The sequence below is a fragment of the Balaenoptera borealis genome (genome assembly GCF_965194805.1).
Source record: "Balaenoptera borealis genome assembly, chromosome: 7".
NCBI classification, from domain to species: Eukaryota; Metazoa; Chordata; class Mammalia; order Artiodactyla; family Balaenopteridae; genus Balaenoptera; species Balaenoptera borealis.
Window position 1 is genome coordinate 14,373,697 of NC_138864.1, and position 17,737 is coordinate 14,391,433.

Genomic DNA, 17,737 nt, shown 5'->3' on the forward strand with positions numbered 1-17,737 from the left:
CACCATTTCTCAGTGGAATGACTCCTATGGCCCCCTGATCTCTCCTCAGCGACACCTGTGTCTTTCTACTTTATCCAGCATTCTAAGAGTTTTTCAAAACACAAACATGTTTAAATAATGTTTAAATAATCCCTCCTGCTTAAAATTCTTTAAAATCTTCCCCTTTTTTCTTAGCGTGAAAACAGAAGTCAATACTGTGGCCTGCAACAGCTAGTCTGGCTCCTATGTTTTTCCTTGATATCTGTGTTCCACCTACTTTGGACCTTTCGGTTTTTCCATGTGGCATGTTTTCTCTTGCCACAGGAACTTTGCACATACCTGGAACATCTTCCCTACTCTTTGCCTACTTAACATCTCATCTTTCAGATCTTAGCTCAGATGATACTTTCTTGAGGAAGCCTTTCTTGACCCCTTGACTAGGTCATACTGTCTGTTATTTGTCCTCAGAGCATGGTGCATTCTTCCTCCACACAACCTTTCTCAATTTAAGATCCCTTTCCATTGCCTTCTGACTTTAATTGTTCCTGATAAGAAGTCAGCCATCTTTTTTTTTTTTTTTTTGTCATTGTTCCCCTGTATGTAATGTGTTATTTTTTTCCTGTGCCTGCTTGCATGATATTTTCCCTATCTTTGGTTTCCAGAAATTTGACTGTGATGTGCCTAGGTGTGGTTCCTTTATATTTCTACTGTTTGGAGTTCATTGAAATCTTGGATCTGTAGGTTGATATTTTCCTATGATATCTGACAATTTTCAGATGTTATTTTCTCAAATATATGTTCTGATCCATTTTCTCTGTCTCTCTTCTCAATTTGGAATTCTGAATACATGTGTGTTAGGCCACTTGACAGGTCACTGATGATTTGTAAAGTGTTTTACAATATTTTTCTCTCTGTGTTTCAGTTTGAACAATACCTACTAACCAGTCTTCAGGTTCACTGATCTTTTCTTTCACAGTTTCTATTCTTCTGTTAGGCCCACTGGCACAGACTGAATGTTTGTGTCCTCCCAAAATTCATATGCTGAAACCTAGTCCCCAGTAGGATGGTATTAGATGTGGCCTTTGGGAGGCAATTAGATCATAAGTGTGAAGCCCTCATAAATGAAATTAGTGCCCTTATAAAAGAGGCCCCAGAGAGGTCCCTCATCCCTTCCACCATATGAGGTTACAAGTAAAAGATAACTGTCTATGAACCAAAAAGTAGGCCCTCAGCAGATACCAAATCTGCCCATGCCTTGATCTTGGACTTCCCAGCCTCCAAAACTGTGAGCCATAAATTTCTGTTGTTTATAAGCCACCCATTCTATGGTATTTTATTTTAGCAGCCCAAACAGACTGAGATACCCATCTAATCTATTTCTTTATTTCAGATATTTTTAGTCTAGAACTTCTATTTGGTTCTTTTTTTATACTTTCCATTTCTCTGCTGAAATTCTTCATCTATTCATCCATCCTAGCCATCTTTTTCAGAAAATCCTTGAATGTGTTCACAATAGATGTTTTAAAATCCTTATCTTTAGTTTTGATATCTGGTTCATCTATGGGCCTGCTTCCACTGATAGATGTTTTTGATTTATCACATTTTCTTGCTTCTTTGCATGTTTTATAATCCTCCAAATTATCTATGGAACACTGTTTATATAAGAACAATGGAGCCTAAAGTATACTATTTTTTTGTCTGTTTGTTTTCCCATTACAGTTCTAACTCTTTCTTATACCTGGAGGTTAAGAGGAGGAATTGATCGTTGATATTTTACTAAGAGTTGAGCTGGTTTAAAGCTGTGCTGCATCTCCCATGGCTAGATGCATGGATTTTCTATCCTAGCTTTCACCCTACAGAAGCCACTTCCCACCCTCAACAATATAACTGCTGCTTAGCTCACAAAATTTGCCTTTGCCAGTTCTAACTACACACACACACACACACACACACACACACACACACAAATATTTTTGCCAACAAGTTAGGTCAGTGCCAATGACAACTCTGTGAGCACAGGTTGTTAAACAAGTAAATATGACACTTTCAATCACACTTGACTCCTACTGGACAAGTGGAGTGTTTCTACATTTCCTGGGCCAATACATCAAAAAGAGTCTGGGTCTGTCCTGCCTGTCTATATTCCTATTCAATTATGCTAGCTTAGTCCAGTTTTGGAGCCATTCCTGATTAATATCTAGCTGCAAATGAAGTCTATAGTTAGTCCCAGTATCTGTATGCCCCTGAGCTTCATATTAGAACATTATACTAGAAAAGACATGGGATTTGGAGTTAAACTAACTTGAGTTTATTTTTTTATTATTGTTTTTTCAGTTGTGACTTTTTTTTTCATCTTTATTGGAGTATAATTGCTTTACAATGTTGTGTTAGTTTCTGCTGTACAACAAAGTGAATCAGCTACATGTATATATCCCCATATCCCCTCCCTTTTGAGCCTCCCTCCCACCATCCCTATCCCACCCCTCTAGGTTGTCACAAAGCATCAAGCTGATCTCCCTGTGCTAAATGCTAGCCCCACTACTTCTTATATGTGTGATCCTGGCATCTTATTAAACTTTCTGAGTCCCAGTTTTGTTATCCATAAAATAGAGAAGACAATATCTGCCTCATAGAATTGGTAGGATTAATGAGCATTTAGAAAGTAATGAGCACTGAATGAAATCTTGCCATGTGCCAGGTATTGTGCTAAGTGCTTCTCCCATGTTATCTCATTTAAATGTCACAATGTTCTTTACAATTCATATTGCTATTGTTATTTCCATTTACATATGAAAAAATGAGTTTTAAAGAGGTAAAGTCACTTGCCTCAGGTCATATAAATCAGCAGTAGTAAAACATGGATATAAACCTTAAAAAAATCTGAATCCAGAGCCTGTAGTCTTTATCCACTACGCTGAAATTCCTGGAACTTACTGACCCTCAACACAGTGCTTTTACTTTTACTAATTAAAATTATAAAATTAATAATATAAATAAAGTAAATCCCCATTAAGTCGACTTGGTCTAGATGACTATGCTCTATCTTATTTTTCTACCTCCTCGCCACTAGATGTTTGCTGCTAAGCCCGCATCAGAGTTAGAACTCTGACCTAGACCCCATGCCTCTTGCTTGAGGCCCTAACCTGCCCTGTTAATATCAGTTTCCTTACTCAGAACGTAGAGTCTCACTCAACTGCTTAGATGAACATTCCCAGAGCGTACTCAAGAAATCATGTTAGTAGATGGTATGTTTTTTAAAATGCCATACAAATGCTGCATTTCTAAAACCCCTTCTCGTCACATATTAAACATTCTAAGAGGTCCTTCAGCTAAGAAATCAGATGAAGTTGGTTCGACCTAGTGTTTCCCAGGCTTACGTGAACACGGAACCCTTTTATGAACAACTGTTGATACCTCACCTTGAAGTGTTAACACATATACTGCCTTTATGTAAACATCTGTTTGTGTCTTGTTCCCTTGGATGCCTCACAGCCCCTAATGCAGAAATCACTAAAGGCTCACAGAATGCATGAATAATGGAAAGAATGAGCAAATACCTAGTAGTAATCATTGTAACACAAATTGCTAATCTGGAAGGGGAAGAGAGTAGACATTTTTCCTTTTTGTTTCCTGACTTCTGTATCAAGTATACTAAAATGTTTAGACTCAGGTTGAAATGAAGCCTTAGATAGCACAAATGGAACCAAACAAGCAATTCACAATACATTACCTATATACACTTCTTTCCTTTTTGGCGGGGAGGCGGGGGGAAAGAGGAACCACACATAGAAGGGAGATAAAGGAGGATCTGTCCTAGGAAATGTTGCTTTTAGTGCAGCAGCTCTTACTGAACTAATCACTCCCTTGGTACACGTTAGGCTAATGTATTACTTATTAATTATTCCAGTATTTTACTGTGGTATTATTAATCAGGAGAAATTACTTTGGTGCTCATCTTTTATTCTATTATATTCTTACTTGGCTTGAACTGTAATTCTTCCTTTTTTATAGTGCTCAGGAGGCCTCTTAAACCACACATAGCTTTATGACCAACATACCCTTCCCATTCACTATTTTGGGTAGTATGATAAAGCACATAAAAAGTCATTTATTCTTTTCCTTGAAAACTCTCAACAACTGATGAGCGCCTACGATGTTATGGACCTAGAGTATGCAATAACTTGAAAAGCAATTGCCCAGAGCAGAGTCAAAATCTACCTACCTAATAATAGGAGCTGGTGTGCAAGGTAATGAGCAGTACACTTTGAAATTTAAAAAGATGGTTCTAGAAAAGACCAACTAAAAAGTACCAGCTTGTCTTATTTTTATACCTCTTTATATTAAATAATGAGGTCCAGATTTTCTTGGAAGCAGATGACATCAATTTTTGTAATAAGGAAGAGATACTTTCCTCTCTTATCTAATCAACTACAATTCATGCTTCCATTTCCAAGTCAGCATCCCTTCCTCAAGGACACTTCCTAAATACAGGTAAAGTTCTCCCCTTGTCCGTGTTCACAGAGCCATGGTCTTTCCCTTCAGAATACCCTTACTGGCTATGATTTGAATGAGTTTCTCCTTCACTGGACTGTAAGCCTGGAAAGTCAGGGCTGGCTTTGCTCACCATTGTATCACCTGCACTTAGCACAGCATCTGGCCCCATAGTAGCCACTCCACAAATATTTATGAATAAATAATACATGTTAAATAGTACATATTTGTGGAATAAATCTTGCTGCATACAGTGGTGACTGAAGTTCTCAAGGCAATGTAGTATCTGAAACACTACTTGACTCCTCAATTGTTTTTATTTCAAACTTTTTTCCTTGGAAGTAGAATTCCAGATGAGGAATGAATACAAATGAGCTAGCAACTTGGATCCCATTGGGCACACTTATTCAGCTTTTAGATGCCCTAATTCTTAAATAATATAGAGTTGGGGTTCTAACTTTTAACTCATTGTATTGATTAATAGGATACTGTGCTTCTCCATCTTGACTTGTAATTGTACTTTTCCACACATGTCTGCAATAAAGAAGGGAGGGGGTTACTGGACTGAGTGAATTGAGATGCTATTGGGCAGCCCAGTGAAGAAAGACAAAGTGATCCCGGAGAAAGTAATTAAATACCCCTCCTTCTAGTGACACCTCAGGGTCTTAGGGGTATAAGTGACTGTGGTGGAGACAAATGTAGACAGACAACAGGAACAACTGGTTCTGTGGTTTGCAAGGAAGTAGGGTGTGACTCTTTCTTGGGGAGGGAGACCAGTGTCGGAAGGGAGAGGAGAGAAATGATAATTCAATGGAGGTAGAGCGAGAGGGGTCTGGCTCCCCACCCCCCCCTTTCACATAGCATGTTCCAGGGCAGCTGGGGGGCTGAACTGTCTGCTGAAGAAAGCAGTGGAGGAGACAAGGAGGTTTTTATTGAGTTCCTGTGTGTATGATGTCATTAGATTGTATATTGACTTAATGTTGACATGTGCACTTTCTAGTATATTCTGCTGAATTCCTTGACATAACTTTCCAGCGAGAGTGCTTGTCTGGTATGTCAGATATTTTCAAGAGGGCAGGGAAAGCAGAAAAGAACACCTGGCAATATTTCATAAAATTAATTACTTGAGGGAATTCATGAAAAATTGCAGATACACGTGCTACAATATAAGGTTAGTGGACCATGTCATATTTTCTTCTAACAATTGCCTACATTGTGTTATTTTTCACTTAAGTGAGACTCTACTAGTTTACCCTTAGTGGTCACTGATTCTCCAGTGAAAAAAGGATCCACTGTGTTTGGTCTCCTCAGATTTGAAAAGACCCGAAGATAAGATGAAATTGGAGCCTGACTCAGGAAACAAAGATATTCCCAGACAATTGTTAATCTAACCTGGGGAGACTTATTAACAGTCGGTCAAGATTTGCCTGGAAAATTCCCCTTAATATGAGCTTTTGGTAGAAAGACGGCAGTCTTTCTACACAGATCCTCAGTCCGAAGACCTGAACCCCATTCCAGATTGTTCAGTGGGCAGCTTTAAGCAAGCCCTTTGCTTCCCTCAGCCTGTTTCCTCAGTTATCAAATGAGGATAAGTTCCTGTGATAGCTCTGTCCACCACTTATGATTGGAGGGAACGTCATGGACGTTAAAGCACTTGGAAACTTGAAAGTAATGAACAAATGTAAAACAGCATTATTAAAAGGGTGGATTCAAGCCTGCTGCAGAACTACTGGCAGCCATAATAAAATAATCATATTTAATCTGGCAATTTGTTAATGGACCTCTATACAGGCCCAAATATACAGTGAAGCTCATAAAGAATGTAGATTTGTACATATCCAGATGGTGTGTAAATGCAGCCTGCACCATCACTGTTACCACCACCACCTTCATTATCATTGTATCAGCACCACCGTCATCATCATTATCATCACTATTGATGCTGGACCACCACTATGCGTCAGGCATGAGACAGGACTTTTCCCTTCATGCTCCCATTAAATTCTCTCAACAACCCACAAGACTACTCTTTTATTATCCTCCTTTGAGAAAAGAGGGGTTACAGGCTCCATGAAGTTGCCAGTGGTTCCCAAACTCAGCTGTGCATCAAAATGACCTGAGGGCTTTTCAAAAATGCAGATACCTGGGTCTCACATAAAAGCTACTGAACCAGGAACTCTACTGATGGATCCCGGGCAGCTGGAAATTTGTTTTCAAGCTCTACAGATGGTTATCCTGAGCAGGCAGACTTGCAAATGACTGGGCTAAGTAACTTCCCCAAGGTCGCATAGCTGGGAGCAAAGCTGGACCCTAACCCAGGCTAGCCACCGGAAACCCATGTCAGCTCTTAACCACTTTTCTGTCTTGCCTGACTGGCAATAACAATCTATTTAACTGAACAACTGTCTTTTAATGACGTTAATTGGCTTTTCCACATTCTACCTCCACTGTTAAACTATACTGCAAGATTACTTTTCCCTTAATGACCATTTAAATGTTTCATATGAATGACTTAGTTCCCAAGGATATTTTATACTGTGGCCAGTTGCTAATGGTATGGTAGCATTTACCTAGAGCTGAATGTAATAACTAATACAAATTAAGATCACAAAATGTGTGGGTCTGTGTTTGACGGCGGGGAACTCATAACCACTGACCAGAGAATGTCCATTCGATGCTGAAGGAGTTTTGTACACGGGGCTGTGAGGGGAAGTGGATGGGGCCCAGGGCAGTAGTGGAAGCTTATGTTTTTTCTACTTAAAGGTCCACGTGAATTTCCCAGGAATCGTATTAAAATGCACATGTTGATTTAGCATTTCTGGGGTGGGCTTGACAGTCTGCATTTCTAAGCTCCCAGCTGATGCGAAAGCTGCTGGCTCCTGGGTTTAGGCAACTGTAACCGTAGGGTGGCTATGACGAGATATACTCTCAGAATGAGCACAGGCCTGATGAGTGAGGGTCACACTGCCCCTCGCTGATGGGGATACTGAGTGTAGAGGACACTCAGAGGTACGCTTCTGACATGAGAGAAGCAACATAGGGGAGGCATGGCCCAGCAAAGACTCTTTTATCTATTACGGAGTAGGGAAAGGTTATTCGTTTAAGTAAAAAGTACATTTAAACACTGATTAGAGGGCTTACAAACATACGGTTATGATATTTATATACATTTGGAGATATTCTGTATAAGTCAAATGAGTGAATTCTAGGCCAACACTGGTTGACCAGCTGGAACAAGAAGGAGGGTGCCGCTGAACGCTGACTTTCTTGGGAGGATCCCGTGAGCCAAGGATCCCGTGGCACGTGCCCCGTCTAGCTCAGGGGACACCGCTTCTTGTAGTCACTGTGGTCACATCCCTACCTGTCAGGTGATGAAGGGCATGGTACTCTGAAAAGCCACATAGAAATGAAAATAAACAGCAATTGGAACAAAACATGTGCTTTGGCTAAAGCATTTTGTTCTTCAAGTCTGGGGAAGGTTTTGTTGGTGGAATTGTCTAAGGGACAAAAGATGAAATAACCAGAGAATGGGCTTGTGTTTTAATTAGACGGAAGCGTAATGAAACCATAACTCTAAGACCTGCGACTGTCCAGAGTGAAAATATACTAGGTGTGGTGAATTGCATTAAGTCTCCTGCTCTCATGGGCCAAATGAAAGCACTCTGGGATTACAAAAGGATGGGGCTCATTCTTCGACAAGATGGCTTCTCCAACTTAACCTGGGACTATGTGAGCTTGGCAACGCCCTGACAGTCCCTTGCAGCAGGCAAAGAGAGTTAAATCTACAGAAAATGATTGGTGGGGAAGGAAGGAGGAGAAAGTTTCACAGTGCCCATCCAGTAAGGAAGGGTCCTGATACTGGAGACACCACTGCCCGGCACATGTGCAGGGCTGGCATCAGAACAGGCTGGAACCATGGCTGCCTTCAGAGGCCAACAGGAGGCGAGCTAAGTGAGAATAATGACGATCGGAAGGTCCTAACAGGGACCCCCTCATTTAGCTCTTGCCCACCGTTGCCAAGCAGAACATGAGTCCAGGGCTGCAAGAGCTTTTGCTCTGCTTCAAAAGGAGCTAAGATTCGAAAATTTTATATAAAATTATCTGTTTTTTTAAGTCATCAACAAAATCATATCCAAAAAATAAATAAATAAAGCCACCGGCAGCTAAATAAAAATAATGTCATTAGGGAGTGTAGAGGTGGTGACCATGGGGCTAGATTTTTACACAAGTTCAGAGACAGCATGGGTTTTCAGAGACTGAACCCAGAGGTGGCATGCAGTAGCAGAGCAGGTAAACACAGGGTGTCCCCAGGCCCTCTCTTCCCCATGCATCTTTACTCTGTTCTTTCTTTCTTCTTAGCCCTTCTCCATTCCTGACATCATGTTATGAACTTATTTGTGACTTTCATCTTCTGACAACCCCTCCTCTCAACTAGAATGAATGCTTCATGAGGGCTGGGGCTTGTCTCTCTGTTCTCGGTTGTCTCCTCCACACCTCTACCATGTCTGGTATGTAGTAGGTGCTTGCTTAATAGGTGCCCAGTGAATAATAAATGACTGGTACATGCCTCCATCTAAAACACTGAAGCCAGGATGAGCTTGTGTCATAAGGTCCTTACTCCAGAGTCTGATGTCCAATTTCTAGTGGTTCATGAGGCTGCTTTCGGCCAGGGTGACCCAGGATAATGTCTATCCGAAAATTGGAAGGAGAATAAAATACTCCCAATCCTACTTCTACTTTGTTTTAAAAAGTCTGCAAGAGAGAAAGGCAAATACACATCCATTTGTGGTGTGTATTTAGCTGTGATCATGAAAATACTGACTTATTATTTGAAATCGTGTAAAACAAGAACTTTCATTAAGAAAGCATAGCTGGGGCTTCCCTGGTGGCGCACTGGTTGAGAATCTGCCTGCCGGTGCAGGGGACACGGATTCGAGCCCTGGCCTGGGAAGATCCCACATGCCGCAGAGCAACTAAGCCCGTGTGCCACAACTACTGAGCCTGCGCGTCTGGAGCCTGTGCTCCGCAACAAGAGAGGCTGCGATAGTGAGAGGCCCGCGCACCGCGATGAAGAGTGGCCCCCACTTGCCGCGACTAGAGAAAGCCCTCGCACAGAAACGAAGACCCAACTCAGCCATAAATAAATAAATAAAAATTAAAAAAAAAAAAAGGGCTCCTGCTTTCAAAAAAAAAAAAAAAGAAAGCATAGCTGAGCAAACAGACCCAGGACCCATATCTGCTGACACACAGTGCTGTACTGAGACTGAAGCAGGACATCAACAATGCCGCATTTTCTAAGAATTCTGCACAACACAAATTGGGCATGAGGGGATAAAAAGCAATGCTGGGGAGCTTCTAGTTATTTCTGAAAAAGAAAATTCTGGCTCTAAATCCGGCACTACCCAGCAAGAGGGGCATCTCATCCGTGCCTGCCTACAAAGCTGGCACTCCTTGGCTTGAACAAAACCACTTACTATACACTACTTCAAATAAACAAAGCTCAAAACAGACACACATGCATGTTTTTTGCCACCTGCTGTCTGAGGAAAATAGCTATGCAATGTGCACGCCCTAGTTTAAACCAGTCTTTGAATTTCACACAAAAGCATCCTTCCTCTACCAATTTCCCTTTCTAAAGTGGAGTCCGCAGAAGGACTAGAAATATATTTCCTGTTTAGTGAGAAAAAAATGTGTTTAAAGGGCAGTCCAGACCTTTTGTAAAAACACTTACTTTGAAAGAACAGGACAGATTATGTATTCAAACAAGACACCTTCTATAGAGCAGACCAAAAAGCTGTTCAATGGCCTGGCCTTGCTCTGTGCTTGCAGATCCGGCCCTGCTGGGCATCGTTAACAGAAAGGGTTGAGCCTGCGTGGTCTGGTCCTCTGGGGCTGCTGCATCAGGATAATGCTAGAACAATCATTGGGACAGGCTGTGAGCAAGTCGGCAGGGCAGTCTTATCTCTGCGCTGAGGCTACCGCTTTCTAATGGGAGAATATTGGTGGTAGAGCTCTCCCTTCAGGTACAGGCAGAACCAAGGCTCCCCAGATGATCTGAGTTCGGAGGAGGGAGGGGCACCCATCACCTGTTGGGCAGAGGCAAGCAGTCCCTGAAGAAGGCATCCTTTGTCAGGTCAGGTCAGACCCCTTCCAGACTCACCCAAGGTTACTGGTCTCCTTGACATAGTTTCTTGACTCTGCCAAGGGCAGGACCCAGCTCACTCACTAGCAGTGGGGATCACACTATTTATCTCTCATAGTGCAGGAGGGCTGAACTGAAGGCAGTGACCAGAGAAAGGCCAGAGGGGAGACCACGGTGGTCTCAGTGAAGTTGAAACTCAGTGAAGTTGAAAGCTTGTGGCTTCACACGCAGGGAGATTTAGCTACAGTAGTCACTGAAATACAGTGGCTTAGGACTCTGGAAATTGAAGGCTATTTTGGGGTGGGGTAGGGTGGGGTAGGGGGAGGAATGGAGAAGGAGGCAGAGGAGGGGGAGGAAGGGAGGAGGGCAGCAGTCAGCTTTTTAATTGAGTTTCCAAATCAATACGTGTAGAGAATTAGTGATATGATGATTTTCTACTGGTGTCAAGATGACAAATTGTGGGGTGGAACTGAAGGCTTCTGATGACTTTTTCCATTTATGCCTGGATGATACCGTAGCTGAAAATCAAGACAGAGATATAGTGGAAATTTAAGGAAGCCAGCTGTGGGCTTCAGAAGCCCAAGGATTCACACCTCTGTCTACTAATACATTCTAGACACGGAGCTCACCACTGTGGACATGATGGGGTGGGGATAAGTTGTAGGAAATCCTGGGATCATTTTCAGTTTGGAATATGTAAACAAGAACACAAAAGTTATGGAGCCATGAGGTTTCCTTTATCATACAGAACTTGGGGTCAAGGAGAAGCAGTGGACCAGGAACATTCCATATCAGGAGTCGTGAGCAGACACGGGTCTGTGGGGTGTGCAGTCATGAACAGACAGGAAGCTGAGTGGGGCTCGCTACTGAGCCTGGGGCTCCCCTGGGCCCTGCCATCTCTGGGTGATCCTGGATAACACACAAGCTCTCTGGGCTTCAGTTTCGGCAACAGAAGGTTTAAGATCCCTGGAATCTTAATGCCCTGTTCTTCTAAGTCTGTCCACCTAGCACATGCCCTGATCCAGAGAGAAATCTAATGAGCCATGCTTTTCTCCCAATTTCTTCCATCCCCTCCCCAACCCTCCACATAAGGCAGTAAGTTCCAGCAAAGGACCATATCTCAGTGCTGTCTCTACTCCAGCTGCTTCTGACCAAATTCTGAAAAGCCCAGAAGAGCAGATTTTCTGGAGTCTTTGGAGAGAGTTGCAGATGAGCTGCTAGGATACTCCTTTAAGAAAGGACTCCCCGCCCGGCGGCTAGGAGGGTGGCAGCTGACAACTAGACAACTCCTTCACGTCCACCTCAGCCTTGGGGTGTGCGTGGTCTTCTTAGGGGGCCCTGAGCTATGAGAGGGTACAAGGGCCTGGCTGATCGCACCCAACATGGGTGTCTCAAAACAGGCAGGCTTTGCTCCTGAGGGCTCGCCGGGCTGGAAGGGGCTCTGAGGCTGCAGCCCCAGCCTGATTCTACTTCCTTCTTCTCTCCCAGGCTTTACTTCTCTCTTGAACAACCAGCATCTACGTCCCCGGGGACCTGACAAACAGAGATGCTAGTCATTGTAACATGTAAAGCCTAAGGTTTTTTTGTCTGTTTTTCCGAAAAGGAACATTGACAGCCTATCTTTGAGCAAGAAGATCCTCTTTGTAGCATAAACATATGCAGTGTAGATTTCTTTCCCATTCTCTTCTTCACAGACACACAGAGCCTTAGTTCCCACCAGTTGTAACCAGTGGATCTCAACCAGAGGTGCCTATAAGACATTTTCAAAATGCAAACGCCCAGACTCTACAAGCAAAGCTATACTTAGCGGTTTGAGATGTACCCTGGTTGAGAACCACCGGTTTTAGCATGAATGCTTCATCTTCTTCCAGAGATGAGCATTTATCCTGCTGAGGACCATTCCAGAGGCTGAAAGGCATATCTACATTAAATGCTCAATTAAATGATCCCTAGTTCATCTCCAGATATTTTGGTAAATCCAGCCAGTAATGCTGCAGACTCATTTTGCAGCATGGTGAACCTTCTTGGAAAATATTATAGAGATGTGTAGAAAACCTTAGGATCGTTTTCAACTTTGAAGATTTAAGCGAAAAAGGCAAAAGTTATGGGGCCATAAGATTTCCTTTATCTTGCAGCGTTTGGGGCAGGGAATCTTAACGTGAGTTTCCATGGAAATTGGAAATAAGGCAGCTGGTTCTGTCCCCTCAGGTTTCTAGTGTCACCATTGTGCCGGAGGGTGTGGTTATGCACACATCTCACAAACTAAGTCCTTTGGGAGCATCAGTTGTGATCGCTGTCTTCTCTCCCCGTTAATCAGGGAGAGCTCACTCACATAAATGTCAGGGGAGAATACTCGACTATTGTGTTTCCTGCATCACTGAATAAAATCCCCTGAGGTGATGTGTGTGCCCATTTAGCTTTGCTATTAGATTCAGAGAGGTTTTTTTTGAGGCAAGGTTTGTATCTGAAGACGCAGAGGAGCTGAGATTCCCTAGGACAGGGAAGCCCTCCACTTTCCAAGGACATTAGTCTTGGAAAGAGGAAAGGGGGAGCATTCTCCCTTTGGGTTAAATGCACCCAAAGGAACTACTGGATATTTTAAAAAGACTTCTCACTATATCTTCACAGCCAAAAAGAAAGTTCAGAAGTCCCAGGGGAATGTAAACGGATGAGAGGGCTGTGCATCAGGGAAATTTTTCTCTTAGCAAAAGTCAAGTGTCCTCCACTTGGGGAAGACGAGGGGCGGGAATAACGGAGTGAACTTCGAGAAAGCAACTGTGCTGACAGCATAACCAACTGAGACATGCAGTAAGAAAAGGGCATTTCAAGTCACTGCAGTGTGACTGCCCCTGGACATTTCGCAGCACGTGATTAAGTCCTAATTTAATGCTTCCTGAATACAACACGTTAAATGCTCGTCCCTACGTGCGTTCCTCAAAACTCACTAGTTAAGAAAGCTCCCCTCTGGGTGCTCTGGAAGCGGTGCCCTGGGGTGGGGTGGAAGAGGAGAGCTGAGTTTGAGGCTCGCTCTTCCTCCTGCGAGCTGGGCAAGACCAGGATGCTCACGAAACATCCCATGCTTCCTTCTCCTTACCGCGTGGTTATTTCAGGGATTAGCTGAATCCGCGTGTGGATATGCTTAGTAAATCTGTGAAGAGCTATGCAGATGTGAGCTTCTATTATTATTATTTTTTTAAAAGCCTCCTCTAAAGATTGGCTGAGTGCATACTCCCAGGGCAGTATCAGGGTCCGGGAGTCCAGCTCGGAGAGGCTGGCCGCATTTGAATTTGTGCTCCTCACTTACCCACCAGGAGACTTAGAGCAGTGACGTAGCCCTCTACGGCCCAGTTCTCTCATACGTAAGATGGGAACAATGGTCGTACCTACCTCTTCAGATTGTCATGAGTGGAGAGGAACTCACGCAAGAAAAGCATACTATACAAATTACGATGCACGGTGTCCAGTAAATGTGAGCTGTGATTATTACAAACCAGGGCTGACACTGAAAGTTGCAAAACTGTGCAGTGCTAGCAGGAGAGGAGTTGGAGGGAAGTTTGAGGGGGCTGGAGGAAGGTCCTTCTGGGAGAACCACCAGCTGCTCGAGGCCCCTTGCAATGACCTGGCAACCTCCCAGCAGCCGGCCCGACTCTGAGTCAGCAGGAGAAATCGTTGCTCTGGTCTCCAGGCATATTTCTCTGCGTCCATATCAACTGTAAGATAATTACCCACAGCCCAGAAGAGCTCTCAGCTGTGATTTTGGAAGGACCATCAGAGAGTGTTCGCTTCCAGGTACAAATTCACTTGTGACAACTATACGTTCACATCACACAAGAGGAACTCGACATGCAAACCGTATCATCTCAAAATGGAGCACAGTCAAATTCGGGGTGGATGCAGGCAGTGGGGGAGGGGTGGGTGATGGAGCTCAAATGTCAGGGCTGCACTTGAGAGAACTCCTGGGCTGGGGCAACCGCGAAGGGCTCCGGGTTGAGGCACATTCCATTATGAGTGGAGTGGGTTTATAATGGAATGACATGGATGGGTTCTTATAATCAGAAAAACACACTGACCTTCACACTACACAGGTGCAGCAGCATAATGACCCACCACGTGTACGCGCATCAATTCCTGGGGAAAGTCCAACGAGGTTAACTCAGCGTGTATCCCAAGCAAACAAAATCAGCGACATCACCCGCCTGAAGAACACTCTGCCCCCACCCCCGCCAAGAGAACTGGTCTGGGCAACTGACACGTACAAGGAAAGATTACACGAAGATCATACTCATTTTGAAAAAAAAAATGGACAAAAGGCAGCAAGCAGCATTATTTTATGCCGTGAATAATTTGACTTGGAGTTTTAAAATTTAAGGGGTAAGAATCATGAGTCTAGAAAAAAAAAATTATTTTTCCTTTTCAGGAAACAAGGATTTGGTGTGGGATCTGCAGGGAGGGAAAGTTCTGTTTGCCCAGCCTTCTGAGAAAACTACCTAAAAGCATCCTCAGATACGTTCCACTCGTAAGACCCCCCTCAACCACAAAACAACCAGATCTGTAGTTAAACTGCTGAAAATGTCACTGACTTATCTAGGCGCCTTTAGTCACTCAGGCATTTACTCAGATGTGAAAGACTCAAGAGGAAGCCCCATCCCCTTGCAGCGTATCACCCCAAATGGCAGTCACTCGTCACGCCATCAGCCCTTCAAATAGAGAAACCACGTCAAAAATTAGGACTTGAACAGAGAGATGCCAGGCGTAGGAAAACTGCTGCTGCTTTTCTACCAGGGTCCTCTTAATCTGGGTATCACTTTGGTTCCTGAGTTTTTAATTCTCATTTTATTCACTCATCTTCCTCTGAAGGTAAAGTTGTGGTCAGAGTAATCAATATGGCCTTATTCCAGAAGAAAGCGGTATGTGATGTCAGCTTTCCAAAACCCCAGTGAAACCTGAAGCTTTGCTGATAAATGGGTTCGTGGAAGAAATGAGCTGCAAGCTTGCATTCTGTGTGCCTGGATTATCTTCCCATCCCTGGTCCAAGCAGATGTGAACAGGAAAGAGAGAGAGGTCCAGCCTCCATATTCTAAGATCCCACTCTATGCCAACGTCACATGGGGTGCTCCTCGGCTCTGCATGGGTGAGGCCCCTTTCCCTGGCATGACCACTGGCCTCCCAGCTGAGCTCCATCTGCAGGCTTTCCCATGTTGGAAGTCCCCAGACCCTCCTACGTTCACACGAGGGCCCCTATTCCCACCCACGGCCTCGATCACTCTCTCAATATTGCCAACATTCACATTTTGTTGACAGTTCAGTGTTCTCATCTGAAGTCCAAACCCAGCATCCACGGGGACTTCTCAGAGCCCTTCAAACACAGTGCAAAAGGAGCTCAGGATCTTCAGCCTCAACCCTGACCCAGTAAGGGCTCTTCATCCACTGGGTCTCCTGTTGGGAACTCTGGCGTCCACCTCAGGTCCTCTTTCTCCCCCAGACCACCCTCTACATCCCACCAAGCCCCCGGTACACTCACTCGTTCCTCTTAACCATTCTAGATCCATCTGCTTTTCACCATTTCTACCTCCTCCATCATGGCCCAAGCCTCCCTTTCCTTCCCAGTCTCAGTTGATCCTAACTGGTCTCCAACCCCACCCCAAAGACATTCTCTGCAACAGGCAGAATGCTTCTTAAAAAGGGAACATCTGACCATGCCACTTCCTTGCTTTAGTGGCTTCACACTTCTTTTAGGCTAAAGTGCTAAATACCAGTTTGAGACTGACTGCAGACAAACGTGCCAAATGGATCTGGCCCTGCTTCCTCCCCGGCCCCTCTGCTTCCCCCTCTCCCCACCCTCCGGCCACTCGGGGAGTTTCACAGCCTTCAGAGGCACGCGCCTCTCTTTTCTTGGAGGCTGCAGCATGCTGTTCCCTCTGTCTGAAACACGCTTCCCTCAGCCCTTCCCTCTCCACAACCTTCAGTGCTTGGTCTCCCTGGGACCACCCTGCCCTACCTCCCACACCCGGCCAGAACATATGCCACTGGAACAGAGCTCTATATTTATTTTAGCAGGTTTGAAAATAATTCTAAAGAACTAGGTATGTAATTTGTTTAACATCTGTCTTGCAAAGATGACCTGGAATTCTCAGAGCTGGGGCTGTACAAGGAGCGCTCTCTACGTGCAATAAGAATTGGACAAATGAATGAATGAATGATCAGGGACTGTGTACACCCTTGAGGAACTCACAGTCTAGACTTTAGAAGATATAAAAGGAGGCTTTTGTTGCATCTGCCCTAAGCCAAATGTTGATCCAATTAATCAAACACACACACACACACACACACACACACACACACACACACACACATTAGGAGAGTAAGCAGAAAAGAAAAAAAGACCATTCAAATTAGACGTTACCTATTTAGCACTTAGCCCTGGAGATACTGGTGTATTTCACTTTACAGTTTACCGTAAATTGTTTTCTTACAGTTTACTAACTGTTTAACTGCAAAGCTTGACTCTGGCAAAGAAGGAGGAGGGCAGAAGTGGAGACTTTATAAACAGAGTGAACGAGATTAAAAAGGACCCATCTCTAGATCCCCAAATTCCATGCCACCCTACCAAAGAGGACCCAGAGAGAACCCTCTTCCCTCAGGAATAAGCTGGAGCTCAAGGAAATTAAGGTATGAAATGGGCACCAAGTGACCTGTCTACATGAAAGCAACCAGATATGTCTCTATCCTCTGCTTTCAACCCACCTAAGCTTTACAAATCCACAGGGGCTCTTCCATTGAATGAGTTCAAAGATTTCAAGCAGAGAAAACCCCACAAGAAATGACAGGTGAACGTATTAGGGATCAGCAAAGTTGTACCTTATAAGTAACCTGAGATTAGACAATTCTTCCTTCAAATGCACCAGTGGTTTAATGCAGCTCTAGCCACTTCCATTGCCCTCCAGGGGCTGTGACCCTTGGGGAACACTACTGGAGCCCAGCACACAGAGCAGCAGGAAAGTCAAGTGGGAAGGACGCATGTGAAGACCCTGGCAGCAGTGTCTGCAGTAGAAGCCCCAGAAGGAGAGCAGGGACTGCATCGCAAGGACACTGCTTGACAAGCTGCTCCTTCACGGGTCCCTGCGT

General features: G+C 44.1%; 2 protein-coding genes across 3 annotated transcripts in view; one reads left to right on the plus strand and one right to left on the minus strand.

Annotated features, from left to right (window-relative positions):
• The window catches only part of LOC309632636 (tigger transposable element-derived protein 1-like), a gene marked incomplete at its 5' end in the record, with an annotated part of 121,869 nt that extends 112,531 nt beyond the window's left edge, over positions 1 to 9,338 (plus strand). The window contains one exon of the mRNA XM_082400400.1: positions 2,344 to 9,338. The remainder of the gene's footprint in view (positions 1 to 2,343) is intronic.
• Positions 1 to 17,737, minus strand: part of HECW1 (HECT, C2 and WW domain containing E3 ubiquitin protein ligase 1) — a 467,976-nt gene that overhangs the window by 291,681 nt on the left and 158,558 nt on the right. Inside the window, exon 1 of one of the 2 annotated variants that reach the window (XM_082399703.1) lies at positions 14,683 to 14,732. The exons of the other annotated variant lie outside the window; for it this stretch is intronic. Within the exon in view, the coding sequence (XP_082255829.1) occupies positions 14,683 to 14,709 (27 nt within the window). The 5' untranslated portion in view covers positions 14,710 to 14,732. Of the gene's footprint in view, positions 1 to 14,682; positions 14,733 to 17,737 lie in introns of those variants that run through there. 2 annotated transcript variants of the gene reach the window in all.